At 41.3% G+C, this 16472-nt stretch overlaps 1 protein-coding gene across 2 annotated transcripts in view; it reads left to right on the plus strand.

Annotated features, from left to right (window-relative positions):
* Positions 1 to 73: 73 nt before the first annotated feature.
* The window catches only part of GOSR1 (golgi SNAP receptor complex member 1), a 33373-nt gene continuing 16974 nt past the window's right edge, over positions 74 to 16472 (plus strand). Inside the window, exons 1-6 of one of the 2 annotated variants that reach the window (XM_076354305.1) lie at positions 74 to 130; positions 638 to 752; positions 2489 to 2576; positions 2800 to 2907; positions 4906 to 4997; positions 5191 to 5265. In XM_076354305.1, coding sequence (XP_076210420.1) covers positions 100 to 130; positions 638 to 752; positions 2489 to 2576; positions 2800 to 2907; positions 4906 to 4997; positions 5191 to 5265 — 509 coding nt within the window. In that variant the 5' untranslated portion in view covers positions 74 to 99. The remainder of the gene's footprint in view (positions 131 to 637; positions 753 to 2488; positions 2577 to 2799; positions 2908 to 4905; positions 4998 to 5190; positions 5266 to 16472) is intronic. The other variant, XM_076354306.1, reaches the window with a different exon arrangement.

Consider the following 16472-nt stretch of genomic DNA (forward strand, 5'->3'; position numbering starts at 1 on the left):
GCCCGTCCCGTCGGGCGCCGCGCCTCCAGGAAGACGCTCTGGTCCGCCCTTCTCGGCGGCGCGGTCTCGCCGGGCCGCGGCTGACGTTGGACAACAAAGATGGCGGCGGGGAGCAGCAACTACTGGGAAGGCGAGTGGGGCCTGAGGGCGGCGGGGACGGGGCGGCTGCGCGCCGCGGGGCCCTCCCGGGGCACGGCCCGGCCCGGGCAGGGTGGAGCCGCCGCCGAGTCCGCTCTGCCCGCCTCCGGGGGGGCCGGCGCCGCCCGCGCCCGGAGGCTGCGGTGGCCCCGTCGGCCCCTCAGCCATGAGGCGTCGGTGCCCGGCCGAGTCTCGCGGCGGGGAGGCCCCGGGGCCCGCGGTGAGGGGGGCGGCGCCCCGCGCCGGACCCTCCTGGTTGTGTGGGACGGGGCCTGGGGGTGTCCGGCCCGTGCCCCACCCTTTCAGCGTGGGGTGCTCCCCCTTCTGTGAGGGCCCCCGTTGTCGGTCCCCCCTTCTCTGTGGGGTTCCCCTCTCTGGCGCTCCCGAGCGGTCTGCGCCAGCTCCGCTTGAAAACGCTTCGTGAAAACGCGTCCCCCAAAGTCGTGGGGTCACCGTGCGGGTTTGTGACTTCTCCCCTGCTCTCGGCCGCCCTGTGCAGATCTCAGGAAGCAGGCGAGGCAGCTGGAGAACGAGCTGGACCTGAAGCTGGTCTCCTTCAGCAAACTCTGCACCAGCTACAGCAGCACCCGAGACGGAAGGCGCGACAGGTATAGGTACTAGCCCATTTCTTTATGTTCTAAATGCTGCTTGTGGTACTTGGTTCATTTCTATAATTTGCTTAATGCTAGTCCCACCAGCGGCTTTTATGCTTAGCTTCTTAAGAAGCTCGTTTCTCGATGCTGTGATGCTGGGGTTGCATCAAGCACATCTTGATGCGATATCGAGTGATGCTGGCACATGAGTCAGAAAGGTGTGTGGGCTGCAGTGGTGCATCGTGAGAGTGTGTGTGTCACTAGGAGAAGCTGAATTTAAACTTCAGTTTGTAACTGGGGGGTTAGTGTGTGAACTAACGATAGGGCTTTTTGATGCACGCTACATGGGCTTATTTTCCAGTTTTTCTTGTATTAAACTAGCAGGAGGTTTTCAGGGACTTCAGTATTAGGGGAATTTAGTCTTACACCTCCCAGGTGGGCTGGTGTGGTATTTGTAATCCCTGTTTTAATGATAAGGGAACTGGAGCACTGAGCAGCTGTGACTGGTCCAAGGTTGCGCAGGGGACTAGTCCTCTCTTCAGGAGGGGTAGCTGTTTCTTTCTGGCTTTCTCCTAAGATGAGTAGTAATAGTGAGAGCTATATATACATGTTTTTATATATATATATATATATATGAACCAGATAAATACATATGTGTGTATATATATGAATAGTTTCTGTTTGGTTTAGGCAGATTCATGTTTGACTGAAGAATTAATGTGATAAAACTTTTCAAGTCTTTCTAGCTTATGGGCCAGAGTTGAGGTCTTCCCTGCAGTTCCACAGCACTAATTATCAACTTCTCTGTCCCTGTGCGCAACCTTTAAAAACTGCCATTCTTTGCTTATTAACTGTGGGCCCCGACGCTGTGTATCAGTTGCAAGCGTGACTACTGTATGTATGTGTGTTGATATTTATTTATCTAATTTGACGATTGAATCAATTTTGAACCTTTCCATGAATTTCTGGTTCTGGAAGCCTGAGAGAGCCTCGAGAATGATCATGTTACTCTTGAATCAGAGTCCTAGTCTCTCTCTTGTTTCCGGCTCTGTGCTGTTACTTGCCACGTAATCTGATTGCTTTAGTTATTTTTGCTGTCCTATGCAAAACTTACTTCTCTTACTCTAGTTACGGTGGATTACCAAAGCAATGAGTAGTCTCTGAAAGGTATCGGTTGTCATACTTCTGCAGGTTGGCATACCCTGTGTTGTGCTTCTGTTCTGTTGCTTAGATATGACTTTTCGTTGTGGTTTTAGTTTGTCTTAAAAAGCATATAGGGAAGGTGTACTGTATGAAACTGTAATTGTGATAAATTACGTGGTTTGTATTGCTCTGTAGAACACTGACTGCTTGATAGGTCAGTGGGTTGTCCTAACGTTGTGTTAGTAAGGTGTAATTATGTAGCTGGTGTAACGTGCTAATAGTGCAGTGCTCCCTCCTGCCAATCAATAAATAAATCAAGCTTAAAAGCTGGGGAGAGAAGGGCATTGGTGCTAGACACGTGCTGGTAGTAGACAAGTGCTTGGTGTCAGGCATATCTTCCAAGGAGAGGTTATATTTTCCCCAGGTGATACTGTGTCATTAGTTCAGATAAGAGTTAAAGGCATGTATGATAAGAAAATGTAATTTTTCTGAGCTTAATTCATCTCTCTAGGACACCTGAGCTTGCCAACACCTAACGCTAGTGTTTCCTTGTTTCTTGCATTCATGAAAAGATGATGTACTTTTCAGAAACTGCTCCTCCTCTTTTTCCTTAGCTCTGACACAACTCCTCTCTTAAATGGATCAAGTCAGGACAGAATGTTTGAGACCATGGCTGTGGAGATTGAACAACTTCTGGGAAAGGTAACTCCAGTTACTGTGGTTTTACTTCAGCATCTAGGAAATACTGCGGTACAGGTTTCTGTGATGAATGTTAGGAAATACTAGTGTGGGTGTTAGACAAGTGTTTCTGAAGGTATGTGTCTGTCGTTAGAGCTAGCTCCTTCAACTTAGGCACTGTAACTTTCTTACAAGAATAAGCCATTTCATGGTTTTGAGGTGGTGGTTTTTTTTTTCCTTCCTCTAGCTTACTGGAATAAATGACAAAATGGCAGAATACACAAATAGTGCAGGAGTCCCGTCCCTGAATGCTGCACTGATGCATACGTTACAGCGTCATAGAGACATATTGCAGGTAACAAACACGTCGTCCTTGCTTTTATTTTGTTTGTTTGGAATAATTATTAGCAGTGCTGGTATCACAGCATGCCTGAATGTCTTACCAGAAGATTTAAATGCCATCGATCCCATCTCATTTTTCTTTTCTCCAGGCACCCCGATCAGTGAACTCTAAGTTGAAAAAATAGCATTTTTTTATGTCATATTGGTGACTAGTACCTAACTAAGAAAGAAGAGTAAAGCATGCTGTCTTATGTAGGTGTCTTTTATATAGCAAAAGGGGAAAGGTACTGTAATGAATTATCTTGAGAAGTGGGCCCGTGCGAACCTCATGAAGTTCAACAAGGCCAAGTGCAAGGTCCTGCACAGGGATCAGGACAATCCCAAGCACAAATACAGGCTGGGCGGAGAATGGATTGGGAGCAGCCCTGAGGAGAAGGACTTGGGGGTGTTGGTTGATGAGAAGCTCAACGTGGCCCGGCAAGGTGCACTCGCAGCCCAGAAAGCCAACAGTATCCTGGGCTGCACCAAAAGAAGCGTGGCCAGCAGGTCGAGGGAGGGGATTCTGCCCCTCTACTCTGCTCTCATGAGACCCCACCTGGAGCACTGCGCTCAGCTCTGGGGTCCTCAGCATAAGAAGGACAGGGACCTGTTGGAGCGAGTCCAGAGGAGGGCCACAAAGATGATCAGAGGGCTGGAGCACCTCTCCTATGAAGACAGGCTGAGAGAGTTGGGGTTGTTCAGCCTGGAGAAGAGAAGGCTCTGGGGAGACCTTGTTGCAGCCTTCCAGTACCTGAAGGGGGCCTCCCAGAAAGCTGGAGAGGGACTTTTTACAAGGGCGTGTAGTGATAGGACAGGGGTGATGGCTTTAAACTGAAAGAGGGTAGATTGAGATTAGATGTAAGGAAGAAATTCTTCACTGTGAGGGTGGTGAGGCACTGGAACAGGTTGCCCAGAGAAGTTGTGGATGCCCCATCCCTGGAAGCGTTCAAGGCCAGGCTGGATGGGGCTTTGAGCAACCTGGTCTTGTGGAAGGTGTCCCTGCCCATGGCTGGGGGGTTGGAACTAGGTGATCTTTAGGGTCCCTTCCAGCCCAAACCATTCCATGATTCTATGATCTTGTCTCTGTCGTCTGTCACATAGCAATAGGAGAGGGAATGTCACACTTAAGAAAATACGGTTGTAAAACCATCTAAACTGCTAAAGGGAGTTGAAGGAAATGTGATGGCTAAAGCCACTAGTTAATGTTATAAATCAACCATGTTTCAAACTGGTGATGTTTTCATGGCATAGTAATGTTAAAAATGCATGTTTTATTTGGCTGGTCACGTACAGTTTGATTTTTGTTTTGTATCTGTGCAATACGCAATGTAAAAAGCATAGTGTTTTGTAAAAGCCATAGCATTTATATGAAAAATAGTGCTGAATGTTTACAGTGGTTTTGGTGGACACCAGTTGCCAGTTAAATTGGTTTTTGAGAAGTATTAGCTGCCTAAAATGTTTTCAAATGTAAAATTGCAACTTGAACATTTAAAAAAAGAAAAAAGTAGTCTTCACTGTTCAGAAAAGACTTTTTTTTCCATCTGGTGTAACTTAAAATAAACGCAAGAACATCTTTGCTACATCAAATAAGTAGGTTTTACTAGGGCTTCTTGTTCAACCAATAATGGGAAATTCCAACACAAAATGATAATTCATCAGAAAGGTGAAGATATGTGAAATTGGGAGAAGGAATTACAGTGGATTTCCCTCTATGGCCTTAGCTGTAGCTATCAAAAGTTAGGCTCACTACTTAACCAAAAAGTTAAAACTCACTACTGTTAAGAGCAGCGAGTTTTAAAAATACTTTGCATTAACTGCCAAGCGTTTTTGATGTTAATTTCATAAATTGTTCTTGCACTTTGTATTAGAGAACAGCTAACATTTTAAAAGATGGTTGGATCGTACTTGAGTGTTATTGTGTTGTTAAATTGATTCTCAGGATCCTAATTTTGGAATAATTGTTTTATTACAGGATTATACGCACGAATTCCACAAAACCAAAGCGAACTTTTTGGCAATACGAGAAAGGGAGAATCTGTTGGGATCAGTACGAAAAGATATCGAGTAAGTTGTATTGTTTGTTAGAGCAATGGTGTGGGACTGTCCTTGGAGGGAGAAGGTGGAAACCCTCCTGTAGGAGAATACTTGGCATAGCTTATTTGTCTGTGCTCTGAATAAAGCAAAAAAAGTTACTTGAATTTACAACTCTTATTGAGGTTGTGATAAGATTCTTTTTTGTTTTGTTGTTGGGTTTTAGATCATATAAAAGTGGGTCTGGCGTGAATAACAGAAGAACAGAACTATTCCTGAAGGAACACGAACACCTTCGAAAGTAGGTGTTATTTCTTATTTCCTTATGTTGGAGGTGCCTAGCTTTTCCAGGGGATGAAAGATTCTTAATTTCAAGTATGCGTGAAAGTTTTGTCCGTTTGTAGATATATATGTCCACAATGAATGCCTTGCACTATGTATTGTTCTGTGACAGTGCTGCTACTTACGCAGCTGGATAAACATTTATCGCTTATGCTGACTGTGAAGTGCATATAGTAGGTAGTAGTCATGGTAGTTTTCAGTGATTTTGACTTTTAGGATCTTGTCAACGCTAAGTGACATCTATATGTTGTCTTCAGTGGGCTTTGGCAAGTCACTTGTGACTCAGTCTTCATGCTTGGCGTCCTCTCTTAAGGAAGTAGATGCCTTTCTAGTATACTAACTGGGATAAAGGTTAGAAAACAAAATGGAAAGTCCTAATGATTTAGCTGTGTTTCCCTTTCTTCTTCTTTATTTGTCGGAGTCAGAGAAGAACCTTTTTTTCCTTTTGTCTCTACTGAATGTGTACAAAAGGTGATGGAAGAGACTAATTCGAAAATTACCTGTGCACTTCAAATATTTGCAAATTGACTCTAGTTTGTTGGCCAAGATAACAAGCAAAATAGAAAGCACTTTCTTTTTATTCTTGTTGCAGAGAGGGCACTAGATTATGAGTAGCTCTTTTGTGTGTTCCCCATTCAGCAAAAGCAGCACACCCCAGTATAAGAGCGCTGGAAGGTTCGTGTTTTCTAGGCAGTTGAGAAGTAGCACTGATCTTCATGCCTCTGTGTTCTTGACTGTAGTCATGCTAAACCTCAGTCTTACACAAGAGGGCAGGCTTTCATCTGAAAAAATAAAAAAATTTAAAAATTACCTGTGGCTTTCTCAAATGTGCTTTCTTAAAGATAACTTAAACTTCTGGCCAGAGCTGCACAAAAAGCTTTTACAGGAAATTAAAACCAAATTTGTCGATTGTGGCTTACCACCACTTCATCCTCAATTTTCTTTAATATCTTTAAAACTTAGAAATTAATTGATTTAAAGCTTGAGTTATGACTTTTGTCAGATTGAATTTACTATTAAACATGCATGATCAGGAAACGTAAAGTTTCCAGGAAAAAAAAGCAATCTTAATATTTTGGAGGTGAATGTTACCTGAAATGTACTTTGAAGAATCAATGTCAGTTGATCTGAGTAAACCTGGTTCTTTCTAGATGTTGTGTTTGGGGTTTTTTGTTTTGCTTTGTTTTTTTATTGGAGGGGTAGTAAATACTCTTATACATTTGGCATTTTGTTAAAGAAGGTTACAAATAAAATATTTCTGGAGTTGTAAAATATACTTCTAAGAAACTGACATTCCTCTGAGTGCACTATTTTGAAAAGTTTGAAACAATGAAGATTATTTGAAAATGTCAAGTCTTAAGAAAAACCCCACGACCCTGAGAAAAAGAAAACAAGAAATAAGTGTGAGTTGGGGATCTTTAGGAAACGGGGGCAAAACTAATAATGGAATACTACTGCAAGGTGGAGATAACTGTAAGGTGTATGAAGAAATCTGGTGGAGAAGCAGAAGACAACCTTGGCGAGAAATCAAAGCTTGCAAGACATTCAAAACTTTTGAATTGAGAATCAGTAAGCTCAGAAAGAGATACTGGCAGAGGAAATTATTAAACATATTTGTCTTCAGAGAAAGCAGTTAATGAGCTATTAATGCCAAAAAGCTGTAAAAGCTAGCAAAAGGTCCCAAGAAATCACCAGGAGCTTGCAGGTTACACCAAACGTGCTCCTAGGATAAGCTGACAAGCTTTGTGTGAGTCTCGATGCTGAATATTTGCAGTGCAGTAAATCATGGTGCTAGACTAATTGGTAGAACTGCATGATAAATATATATACATTGTCACAAAGACACAACAATAAAAATGCAAATGTATTTTTAGTGAAGTTGTGAAACCTATTACACAAGCTTGAAAAATGGAGATGGGAACATAAACTTTGCAAGTGTATTATTATATGCTGCAAGGTATATGAATTATATGAAATAATGTCACAGGAATGATATATTTGTATCGAATATTGGAGCGTTCACTTGGTCTTGACCCTGCTTAATTTATGATATTAAGTACTTTAACCTATTACATATTTATTCCATGATCTGATAATGGAGAATGTATGAGCTATTACCCCACTGCAGAATACCAGACTCGTCTGTCAGCCTTTTTCTTTATGCACTACCATGCGAGACAGGAGAAGCAGAAACTTGAGTTTACTCTTGGTGGTGTTTTCCGTGAATGCTCTTTAAAAAGCATGCTGGCAGCCCTAGGCGGTATTGTTTGTGGTGGTATCTCACTTGGGAGTAAGAGGAGGAGAGCCAGAAAGCTCTTCTCTGGGGGAGACTTTGGAGAAAAGCTGGACCTCTGCTTTTTGCTCAAATCTGGCTTTTTATTTTTCTGTCACATTTTGAACATCATGTCTTCTGGAAGGACTAAGAATGAAGGAGAATCTGTTTGTCTTAATTTTACATATGTAGGTAATAGTAAAAAAGGAGGGGAAATAAAAAAAAATCTGTGAGTCCAAAGTTTTGACGAATAAAAGGATCCAATGTATATTAAGCACCAAGGGAATTACAACAGCTGAAGCGCCGTGCAAACCCTTGCTATGCCTGTAATACATAAAACTGCTATCCATTAGGCCGTGAGGATCGTGCATCCATTTGGATTCGCTTTCCCTGGGTGGGGCTGGCTGCTGTGTCAGCGCTGCTGGCACAAGGGTGTTGTGCGCTTTCACGTTAGCATCGCGGAGCTGCCGGGGCAGCCCTCGGGCCGGGGGCATGCGGGGCTCCGCGCTGCCGCACCCCAGTTCTGGGAGGGTTAGAGAAAGCGTATCGCGGCGTTCTCTCTTTGACGGAAAGCTTCACTGCGGGTTCAATTCATTTTCTAAATCGGCTGATTTTTGAGTTTTATTGGGAAAGGAGATTTGTCTAGAAATGTTATTGACTGTAGGTGGGAGGCATAAAGTTTCTAAGTCTCTCAGTTTGCTACTTAATTTCTATACAGATAATTTAAGGATAGTTGTACCTACCTCTGGAAAGAAAAACAATAATGCCTAAATTTCTTAATAAAAATTTTAGCACCTGTTAATTAAAATGAGGCTGGAAGACAGGTCTTGTTGAATATTGATGCCCTGTTAATATTTTTACCTAATATCTCAGATCTTTTGGCATGTCAGATGCTTAAAGAAATACCAAATCTACCGTAGTCATGTTTGCAGTTGATTCTTGAATGCTTGTTTGCTCAGGCCTATGCCATTCAGTAAAGGTGCTTGTCTCATCTTTTCTGTTTGTATGCTTTTGTCCAGGAGGTGAACAAATCGTCCTTTTCCTTCTAATACTGTTTTCCATCTAAAGAAAACAATTTTGATGAATAGATCTAGCTTAGCATTTTAAAAACTGCTCTGAAATGTGCTGCCTCAGAGGAAAGAGTCCTGTCAACTTAGTGTTTGCCCTGAGAAATTCTGCCGTTATTGATGAGTTATAGTCTCAGTCAGCAAAGAAGGGACTAACGTGTTTGATTAAATTTGCATGTGAGTGAAAATTTCCCTTGTGTTAGTACTTGCATTGTATGTGAATGATATCATATCAAGTGACACTGAATTTGTGTAAAAATTGATGAAGGCTTCCAAGGTTTAGATAGAAATTGTGGATTTTATTACCTGTGATGAATTCCTTGTAAAACTAGACTGCTTAGTGGTCGCCAGCATTTGCTGTAGTAGATTTGTTCTGTCATTGTAGGGCCACTGTATGACTATTGCTTTATTATTCAGCTCCAGTGCTCAAAAGTTAGACATTTGTCCTTTTCCAAAAGAAGTGGCTGGTGGTGAAGCAGGTGCCTGTGCTGCTGCAGATTATCATGAGCTGTGTTTTTAATTGTTATCAGATGACTGTATGTTTCTGGTGAGTGTTGCTATGCAGGCTATCAGTCTATCCAGTCAAAAAATTTTCAGGTTAGATGGAGTATCAGGTGTAAGTGATGCAGGCAGATGAGATGAACCTGCTCAAAGTGTTCAGGCTAGCCGAGGATGTAAACACCCCGGCGTGTCTTAAAATGTTTAGCACCGGGAACAGAGAGGGCAGGGGTGCCAGAGTAGGTGGGTGAGAAACTTTGAAGGAGAAAAGGAGGAGAGCAAACAAATCGAAGAGGGATGTGCTCTGCATGTGAAAGAGAAAAGAGGAATAAGAGAAGTGAGCAGAAGAAATAACGGGAATCTGCAGCAGTTGTGTAATGGTGCTATTAATAATACATACCTGATTCATGGAGATGATTAGGATAAATGAATGTTCGTGCAGTACTTCATATATGTGAAGTACTCTGAAGTACTAAATATTGTTATTACTATTACTGCATTTCATTTTTCAGCAGAACTATTTTGAATTTCCTGTTGTTGTTTGGGCAGAACTGGCCACATTCAGTAGAGAATAATCACCGGGAAACTGCTTTCAAACTTTGTTCGTGATACAGATTACGAACAGATTTTAATAGAGGGAGTGACTTGTTGACCGTTTTTCTTCTAAATATTGCTGTTGCTTATAAATTTTCACTTCAGTACTGATTTGCACGGAGAAGTCAGCTTAATGAGATGCTGAGACACCTTACAGGGTTTTTGATTACAGGTGTGTTGATTTCTTGGGGAAAAAGCTACCAGTTTTCTACCTTAATTTAATTTCCTTTCCTTTGTTATCCCTGTTCTCTGCTCCGCACGCCCTGATTTCCATTCACTGTGCTGTTGCTGCTCGGGTTCCCGTGGATTTCAGTGGACCCTCAGTATTGGATTAAAACCAGAGAACTGCTGTCGTCTCCCCTTCCATCCCCTCCCTTGCCTCCAGTTGCAGGGGGAGGACACACAGATGCCTGGGCAGTAACTGCTCCAGCTGACACATGGTTCTCCACTGCATCTCCTTCATCTTCTCTTGGAAAGAAAGAGTCTGTAAGAAAAACAGCTAAATCACCAATTCCGTTTTCCTTCCCAAGGTGGCTGGGGAAGCAGCAGGGAGGGAGGAGTGTGATGAGCCTCTTCCCTGGGCACCTGCTGGCTGCCTGCTCTGCAGCCTCAGAACTGCTGAGCTCCACTTTAGTCAGGCCCAATAAGGGTTGGTTGTTTTTTTTTTTTAATTGCAAAACTTGCCTCTAAATTAAACTTACTTTTTGTTCATGTCAAAGCAGAATGTGGTGTTCTTGTCGCTCCACTCTCTGTATTTTAATACAGATTTTAACTGAAGCGGCACTTGACAATGAATAATTTTCTTTGCTTTATAGCAATTATGAAAAAACAAAACAGATCTGCTATGAAAGGACAATACATACTATCCATGGCCTCGGTTTGGACTGTTTGCCAAAAAGCACCGAATACGGTGTAATTTGGCTGCAGACTTGCTGTGCAGTAGTAATGGAAGGCTGCAGCACTTTGTCTACTGAACTGGAAGATGCAGTGCAAGGAGAGATTGAGGAATCTGGGTTAAAATGTTTCTCTGCTGGCCATTAATTGCATGCTCTGGCAATGGTCTGTCGCTGTTTCCCAAATGCAGTTACATACCGTTGACTTGTTTTCTTTGTTTGTGGAATAAGGAAGTTTGGGAAACTATTGCATTAGGAGTGCATGCTAGTGCCTCAGCTAGCCAGTCAGGATGACTGCGGTAATTACCTTACTGACTGACTTACCATTGAATATCCATAATACGGACTTTTTGGGTAGGGCTATATGGTCTGTCTGAGCGGCGGCACAAATAAAATGGTTTTCAAGGAAGGGATTTGAACAAAGGAGGATTTTTGGTATTGCAAAAGCTTACTTAAAGACGCACAACGACTTGTACTGTAATCCTGTTTCAAAATACGATTCTGTTTTTTTCTTTCTGCTCTGTCTCCTATTGCTGCAGAGTTTTCTCGATTGCAGTTATGCATCAGTGATTCCTTCCTTTAGCCTTATGTATGGAACTGAATGGGTTTTATCTCCCAGCCTGCTGGCAGAACCTCTGTCTCTTGAAGATTCATGGCAGAATGACACAAGACCACTTCATAAGTGGCTGGATCGGCTTCCCCTGTAACAGTCCCAGACTGAATACGAGACTTGGGCATATCATATACTTAACTACACCACCAGACTGAGCACAACTTATCCGTTTCCTTATTTTAATAGTAAATACTCCTCAATGAGGGAGACGGTTCATGTCTTCTTGAAAAAAGAAACTTCACTGCTTATTATGTGACTGTAATTATGTGACTGTATGAGCAAGTTATTGAAGTAGTTTAATGAGAATTTGGGGAGGTTCAAAGCTTGCAGGCAATGAAGGAAGATGCTCTCCTGGGTATCATTATTATTTATAAATAACTTAATAAAAGAATGTGAAAATCAGCCAAGCACTTCAGGATTTAAAAGAGATTTTCCCTCTAAAAATAGCTTGAGCTTCATTAGTGTAAAATCAACTAGTGCTTTTCATCTTACTGTGCTGTATTTAGGACTTAAAAAACCAAACCTACCCCAAGACACTAAACCAAAGATTATATTCTTCTCACTAGGTTTATTTGCATGCTTTCCTTATAGTTGGGTTGCTTTAAAAAATACTGTAATCAATAATTTATCTGACATTGATGACTGCTGTGATATTTTTATACTTCAATATGTCTAAAATGAATGATATTTGAAGAAAGAGGGGAAAAAAAAACCCCCAAAACCCAACAAACCCACTACACACATGCACAAAACCCAGTTTGGGGACTTCCTTTGTAACTTCCACTACAAAATTGAATTATCCAGGTGACAAAGGATGCAGTCACCCAGGTGTTAGCAGTAAGAACCTCAAACTCATTGTTTGATTTTCATCTGTATAAAATGTGAAGGCTTATGCATGAACTTCCATGTACCCCCAGGAAAGAGGCTATAGAAACTATCCTAGGTCTTTTTGAATGCCCGCAGAAACTAAAGAACAAACCCTCATAACACGGTGTGAAAGATTACCCGAATATATCACAGAAAAAGGGTGTTTGGGACTAAAACTCTGCTATGGTTCTCAGTTCTGGGCTTTACCTTAGAAACAACTCCATGCCCTTGATTTGGGGAGAGGGAGTGATATAAAACCACACTTCAAACTTCAGAGCTCTGTGTTTGCTTCTGAGGTTTCTTGCTCATTTCAGAAATAAACAAGTCAGTGATGCATGTATTATTTGTTTTTAGCTTTCCTTTCAACACTGTTTCTTAACTAGGACAGCTTCCCCCCTCACCCAGGTCTGTATTGAAATTAGGACTTTGACAAGTACTGAAATCCTTCTTACATGGGTTGGTTCTGAAAAGTAGGTGCATCTTTTGAACAGAATCAACAATTGTGGAGTTTCATAGAATTTCTCTCGTGGAATCTGAGTGTTGCTGATTATTCTAATGCGATGTCAATTTTTTGTCAGCGTGGCTGTGTACTTCCTTCTTCTTTAATGCCAGAAATGCTTGCTCACTATTTGCTGTGGGAACATCCAGTAAAAACAAGCTGTTGAATTTCATTTGATGTTAAATAGTGATTATTTCAATTTTTCTCAAATACAGAGTGTACCTCTGGAAAGTTATCATATTACTGTGTAAATGTCATTCTTGAGTTTGTTCAGTTTGAACCTCTGTACTAATGCATCAGAATGAGGTTCTCATCATTCTTGGCTGCTGTGTGGTAGGCAATGCAGGTATCTTGGTGTGTTGCTTTACCAGTGGCTTGATAAAAGGCATTAACTCCCATCTGCTGAGGATACTTTCTATCAAATCCATGCTGGTAAGCAGAACTAGACCCAAATTCCCACTAAAGCATGCCTATTTTAGCCTGATAATACAATTTTGCTTACAGCCTTTCAAGGACCTTAGTTTTGTTGTCAAGTGAAGGATGCGGAGTGCTTTCCTCTCACTTGAGAGACTTGTTTCTATTGAGTATAGTCACACTTCTGGAAGAATGCATCTTGTTCAGTCTTAGATAAAAAGACAAGCCTAAGAACGCAGTGAAATTGGGTCAGAAGAAAAATGCTGAGATCTTCACCCATTAATGAATTGTGTCCTGAATTTGGATTGTAGATGGTTTAAATGTAGTGTGCGCTTTAAATTTTGAACCACAGGTGTTCATTATATTGTGTAATTAACTACACAGTTTTAAGAATAATTTTCTGAAACTTAATAAACAGGCAGGTAGATAGTTGTGACATTAGGTACTTCAGCCAAGTCCTGGATGAAAGCCATATAGCTTTCTACATCTACCAAACACACTCTCAAAACCACAGCAGGTGAAAATGCAGTTAGGAAGCAGAATACATTTCTATCAATGTGTGTTTTAGGGTTTTGTACTCAATTAAAATTGGGTTGTCATCCTAGGGATATAACTCTGACTTCATTTCTGTGTTAGCTTCACTGGAAATGAAAAAGGTATTAATTGCGAAGTTGTTGATATGATGGGGCTCTTCTGGAAGACATTCCCCCTTGTGTTCTCTTTTCTTGTTACTTAGGGTGTGAGTAGTAGAACAGGTTTTTTAGCTTTGTCTAGCTTTAGTCAAAAACCACCGAGCTAGAAAAGTGTCACAATCTTTTTTGTTACAGTATAGATTCTAAACAGCTCGTGTTTCTTCTGCGTTGTGCATCTATCTTGTCTGTGTGTGTCCAACAAATCGGTAATGACAGGTTATCTTGGTAGAGCTCATTTTTTGTCAGATCAGTGTTGGATATCGAAGGCTGTGTGGCTTGGTTTTGAGGGTTTTTCCCTTTAGTTAAAGGTATAATCTAAATTACATGTTTTAAACCAGAGCAAATGATGAAAACAGCACTCCCACTGAATGCTAGTTCTGCATGCAGCGTGTAAAATTTGAGGAAATGCCGATATAGTCCATTAGTAACTTACTGGAATTGTTCTGACAGTTGTGGTTAGTGATAATGACTTACAGTAAGGCCTGCCCTTCTCAGTTCATTTAACTTTGTTCCTATGGGTAATATGGAGCAATTATATGGGAGGGTCAATCTATCCAGGAACTTTCACAACCATGAATAGAGAGCCTCTAGAAACCTCATTATGTGGCTGTTGGTGCCATCCTGACATTGGTTTTGTGCAAACCAAATAGGCAATAGGCAACCAGCTGCTGCACTTCATTTAGACGATAGGAGCTGTTTTCATTTTAAGTTTTTAACTGCGTTGTTTGGGTAAGCTATATACTGCAGATTATTGAGAAGGCTCTTATTTCCTTATAGATTAGCTTTAAAGGAAGAAGTATTGCTGTTGCTCACCCTCTTGGGACTCTCAAACGTCAGGCACTCTCCCCAGTAGTCTATGTGCCAAAGAGCTTTCTTGGCTAACTCCTCTTTTTGCAGAAACATTTCTTTCACTCTGTTGATAATTCCCAGACAAGTCCATGGAGTTCAGCGGAGGTGCAGACTGTACCCTTTGGAAACCCAGGAGAAACAACCTGTTGGTGTCTCGGAGCTGTGAAGGTGGATCCCTGGGTTCAGGAATCTCCCCCTATTTCCTTGTATCCATTGAATTGTTCTTTAAACTGAGTTAGAACAACTAATCTTTTTATTGGTTATGGTGCATATGTAGATGTGTTTACAGATGTTAGACAGCTGTAAAGAAAGTACTTAGGTTAGCTTATCTTAAGTCCAAATTGTTGGAACTGATAAGCGGTTGAGATATTTACTTAGTGATGTAGCTAGGAGTCCAATTTTTAGTGAATTTTGTGTCATAGGATTGCAGGTTGGAGGGAGTAAGTTTCACCACCACTTTATTTTCCTGGAAATCCTTTGGCAGATTCTTCCCTACGGTGAAAAGCATGCCTCTTGCATGTTGGGTTTTGGTTTTTTTCTCACATACAAGGTACATGTGAACCATCTGGAAAGAAATTCAACACTGAATAATGTTGGTTAACTCCTGCCTAGAGCAATGGATTATGTTCTAGTGCCTTTCATTCTAGATTTAACAAATTGCTTGCACTGATTAAAAACAATGTGATGTTGTGCTATTGTGCTTTTTTTCTTTTCCAACTTTGCAACTATTCCTCGTTCTTACTGAAAGTGATTACTGAGTGTCAGACTCCCCAGAACAATGATCTGCAGAAATAAGCTTACTTACGCGTTTAGAGTTTGTAGGTGTGATGTTGTTAATGTATTGTTCCTTTGGAGCAAATCTATACATTGACTTAATGCTCATGTTTGTGCTGGTTTTTGTTTGATTGTTGTAGGCTCTTACTTAATTTTGTCTACTGCAACAGAAAGCATGAAAATGTCATATCTCCTTAGCATCCAGATTTATGCTTTAATTAACGTATAAGGGGAACCCACAAAAGATAGCAGTTTGCGTTGGTATTTGAACCTTTCTCTGCTTTCAGAATGGTTTCTGTGGGCAAATTGTTCATCCCTGAAAATGCCCATTTTACCTCACGTCTTTGTTTTTGGCCAGCTAGCTCTTCTCATGCTGGAAATGTAAGATGTATGCTTTGTAGTCAAATACATTCCTTTTCCTCCCTGTGCTGTTGCATGCTGTGCATTCATAGCAGGTGCTACTTCTGCTCTTCCATAAAAACACAGGAGCGAATTTTGTGTTGTCTACACAGTCCTCTATTAATTTTTTTTCTCTCTGGGTGTACCGTAGGTACCATACCCTAGGTATGTTGGTCTCGCCGTGCTATTGTGTTGGGTCTCAGTCAATGAGTAGGCTTCTACACCAATTTTTCTCTTCATTAGCAACTGCGGGAGACTGTCCAAACTAGTGAAGCAGCTCCAGTGCAACTCACTCTTTCTTTGACACTGAATTGAATTAAGCATGAGACGAGTCTTCTACAATCTGGAATATCTTGTTTGTTATCACAGGAAAAAAATGCGTTCTGCTTTACATTTTTCCAGTTAAGTTTTTAAAGAGCTTAATGGTCTTCAGAATTTTTTAGATGATGAGTTATCTTGATGGCAAGCAGAAAAAATGAGTTGGAGCTGGTTTTTTCTGTGTTTGTGTGCACAATGTTTCTTTCATTTGTGAGTTAGGAATGATTATTATGATGGAAATAACTGACTGTATAAGTCTGATTTGCTTCATCATAACCTGTCTATTTGTATTAGAATATCAAGTATGTTTTGCAATATTTGCATTCCTGGAAGTTCCACGTTGCCTGGTGATCCAGGATTGTGAAAATATGAAAGATTTAGCGCAGGCAGTTTGAGAGTTGAGACTAGTGATTAATC

This window comes from Aptenodytes patagonicus, chromosome 17, assembly GCF_965638725.1.
Source record: "Aptenodytes patagonicus chromosome 17, bAptPat1.pri.cur, whole genome shotgun sequence".
NCBI lineage: Eukaryota > Metazoa > Chordata > Aves > Sphenisciformes > Spheniscidae > Aptenodytes > Aptenodytes patagonicus.